General features: G+C 46.4%; 1 protein-coding gene across 1 annotated transcript; it reads left to right on the top strand.

The window, feature by feature from the left end:
* The first annotated feature begins 223 nt into the window (after positions 1-223).
* Positions 224-2780, top strand: LOC108705529 (E3 ubiquitin-protein ligase TRIM7). Its single transcript, XM_018242404.2, has one exon. The coding sequence runs from the start codon at positions 279-281 to the stop codon at positions 1716-1718; it is 1440 nt and encodes a 479-aa protein (XP_018097893.1). The 5' UTR covers positions 224-278; the 3' UTR covers positions 1719-2780.
* Positions 2781-3107: the final 327 nt, after the last annotated feature.

Here is a 3107-nt window from a genome sequence, read left to right as displayed (position 1 = left end):
ATAAGCAGATCAGGGAATAAATAAATGTCCCCCTATACTACCAGTGTGATTGTTTGTGTTTGTTCCCCATAATCTGCTAATCTGATGGGTCCTGTAAATGTGCAGAGCTGCCACTTGGCCCCTCTAGGGAGTGAATGGGAAATTAAGAAACTAAACTAAAATCCAAATAAAGTCCTTGCCCCACCCTGTGTGAGAAAGAGAGATAAAACAAGTCCAACTGGTTATAGAGAGAGAGCGAGAGTAAAGTTCGGTTTCGTTTCTTGTTCCTGATTTCAGTGATGGCGACTGCTGATCTGAGAGACGAGCTGAGCTGCTCCATCTGCCTGAGCATTTATACTGATCCTGTAACCCTGCCGTGTGGCCATAACTTCTGCCAGGGTTGTATTGAGAGAACATGGTACTGGCAGAAGAGCATAAAGGAAGATCCCTCCTGCCCTGAATGTAGAAGGACTTACAGGAGAAACCCTGAACTGCAAAGGAACCTGAGGCTGAGGAACATAGTAGTGCAATTCCTTTCTACTGACCCACAGCAGGATGGGACTGGGACCTCTGGGAACTCAAAATGCTCCTCACACAACAAGATTCTGGAGTATTACTGCTGTGAGGAGTCCGTCTGTATCTGTGTGTCCTGCTGTCTGGCCGGAGAGCACAGGGGCCACAGGGTGGAGCTGCTGAGTGAGGCCTCTGAGAAGAAGAAAGAGACACTGAGGAAAGTTGTGGAGAAACTGAGGCCAGAGAGAGAGGAGACTGAGAGAGAAGCCCAGAGACTGCAGGAGCGCAGGAGAGAAGTGCCAGAAAAAGCAGCTGGTGAGACAGAGAGAGTCACTGCCCTGTTTAGAGACATCAGGGAACAGCTGGAAGCCCTAGAGAGGCAAGTTCTAATAGATATCTCCAGCCAGAAAGAGAAGCTCTCACTCACACTCACTGATCTGATGGAGCAGCTGGAAATAAAGAAGGACGAGCTGTCCAGGAAGATCCATCACATTGAGGAGCTGTGCAACATGGCAGATCCACTCACTGTCCTACAGGAACGGGAATCACATGGAGCTGCAGATAATGAGGGGGGCAGAGAGAGACATGATATAAAGGTCCCTGCTGTAGGGGATCTGGATGTGGATCTGATCTCAGAGACATTACTCACAGGCTTAGCTGCCATTGGGACTGGGGTAAAGGGAAGGATCTATGGGCAGGAGGCTACAGACCTGTTACTGGATATAAACACGGCTGGGAATCATTTATCTGTATCAGGGGACAGGAAATCTGCTTCCTACTCACGTACAGACCAGCGTCACCCACAAACCCCAGAGAGATTTCAGGTTTATCCTCAGACTTTAAGCAGCAGGAGTTTCCCCTCAGGGCGACATTACTGGGAAGTGGAGGTCAGTGAATCAGGGGGCTGGATGGTAGGGGTGGCCTATCCCAGTATAGAGAGGAGAGGGGGTCAGTCCTGTATTGGGAATAATAACAAGTCCTGGTGTTTGTACAGATTGAATAATAAATATTCAGTGAGACATGACAGTAAAGGCACAAAGTTACCCCACGTCCCTTCCTGCAGGAGAATCAGGATCTCATTGGACTATGAGGCCGGACGTCTGTCCTTTTATGAGCTGAGTGAGCCAATCAGACACTTACACACCTTCACTGCCACATTCACTGAGCCCCTCCATGTTGCATTCTGGGTATATGGGAATAATACTTGGGTGAGAATCATTAGTTAGGACACTACCCAGCAGGAAACCCATTCCTAGAGTTGCCCTTACCCTGTGATACCATGAAAGGAAGGGAGTACAGGAGACATATTGATATTGGGCAGTTTCTCTAGCACTTGGGCAGTCATTTTAACTGATTTACAAACACAGATACTAAAGTGCAGTTGCCAATAGCAACCAATAAGGATTTTGCTTTCAACAGACCGTTCAACTCAATTGCTGATTGGTTGCTACAGACAACTGCAAATATGCAACTTAGCCCCTGTGTTTCTAAATCAGAACTAAAAAGTAATTTCTCCCCCACCAGAATGACATTAATTGACTATTGACACAATTTAGAAAGTGGATTATTTTATATTTTTGGCCTTTTCCCTTCTCATACCAGCCTGGCACATTACAACTCCCTGTAACTCCCAGCAGAGTATACATTACACAGGAGTCTCTCACTGATGGGCCTTTGCTGGACGGAAGGTTTCTATTTTTTTATTAACTTGGTTCTTAAAACAGTTAACTCTTTATATGCTGGAACCTCAATTGGGATGGTTACTATGGAGAGTAGTAACCAATCCCATTATCATGTGACATGGTAACCCTTTTGTGCCAAATCACTATTTAGTACAGTATTATGAGGGGACCAGATTTTTTATGTGAAATTTAGGGACACCCTCAGAGGTTGGGTGTGCTTAGTGTGCCGTGGGAATTTTCGATAGGCCACACTTTTTTTGGCCAACCCCATATAACCACACCCACTCAAGGTCCATGGATTACTTTCTGTAATTAGAATGGATGGCTGGGAAATAATAGGAAATATACAGGAAATGATCAGGAAATATAAAGAGCAACATAATTAAAGTCTATAGGGTGAGCTGTGTTACCCAATCACTTTCCTCTGTCACATTAGGACAACTCATCAGTCAAATATATTGTACCTCAATTAATGTTGTTTAATCTAGGGAGGAGCTGGATTTCCGATTCTTGCCTAAGGGCCGCCTGTGGCGGCTTCTGCAATGCCGCCCCCCCTCGCCGACTTACCTGTCGGGAGGGGAGGCAGGAACACTAATGCGAGAGAGCGCAATTGCGCTCTCTCGCATTAGTAAAGCCGAATTTACGGTTTAAAAAATGGAAATTCGGCTCTTAAAGGTACCAGGAGCTGCTTTTTTCTGCCCCTGGAAACCTCTCCGGCGTTGCCGCCTGAGGCGAGTGTCTCAGCTCGCCTCATTGGCGGCGCGCCCCTGAGCTCCACTCTGAATCCTTGCACCCCAACAACTGAGGGTTTGTGGCTGTTACTCCCTGCAATGATTATCCAGCTCCAGCCTTGGATTTTTATCTTTATTGGAAACCTTTATAATTCAAAGGGACGATGGGCAGAATGAACTGCTCCTGTTGTCAAAATCATCT

Source organism: Xenopus laevis, chromosome 1L (genome assembly GCF_017654675.1).
Source record: "Xenopus laevis strain J_2021 chromosome 1L, Xenopus_laevis_v10.1, whole genome shotgun sequence".
Taxonomy (NCBI): domain Eukaryota; kingdom Metazoa; phylum Chordata; class Amphibia; order Anura; family Pipidae; genus Xenopus; species Xenopus laevis.
This window is presented reverse-complemented; position numbering and strand designations above follow the sequence as displayed.

Bases quoted from the DNA above. Each gene is read 5' to 3' on its own strand.
- LOC108705529 (XM_018242404.2), top strand. From the start codon at position 279: ATGGCGACTGCTGATCTGAGAGACGAGCTGAGCTGCTCCATCTGCCTG.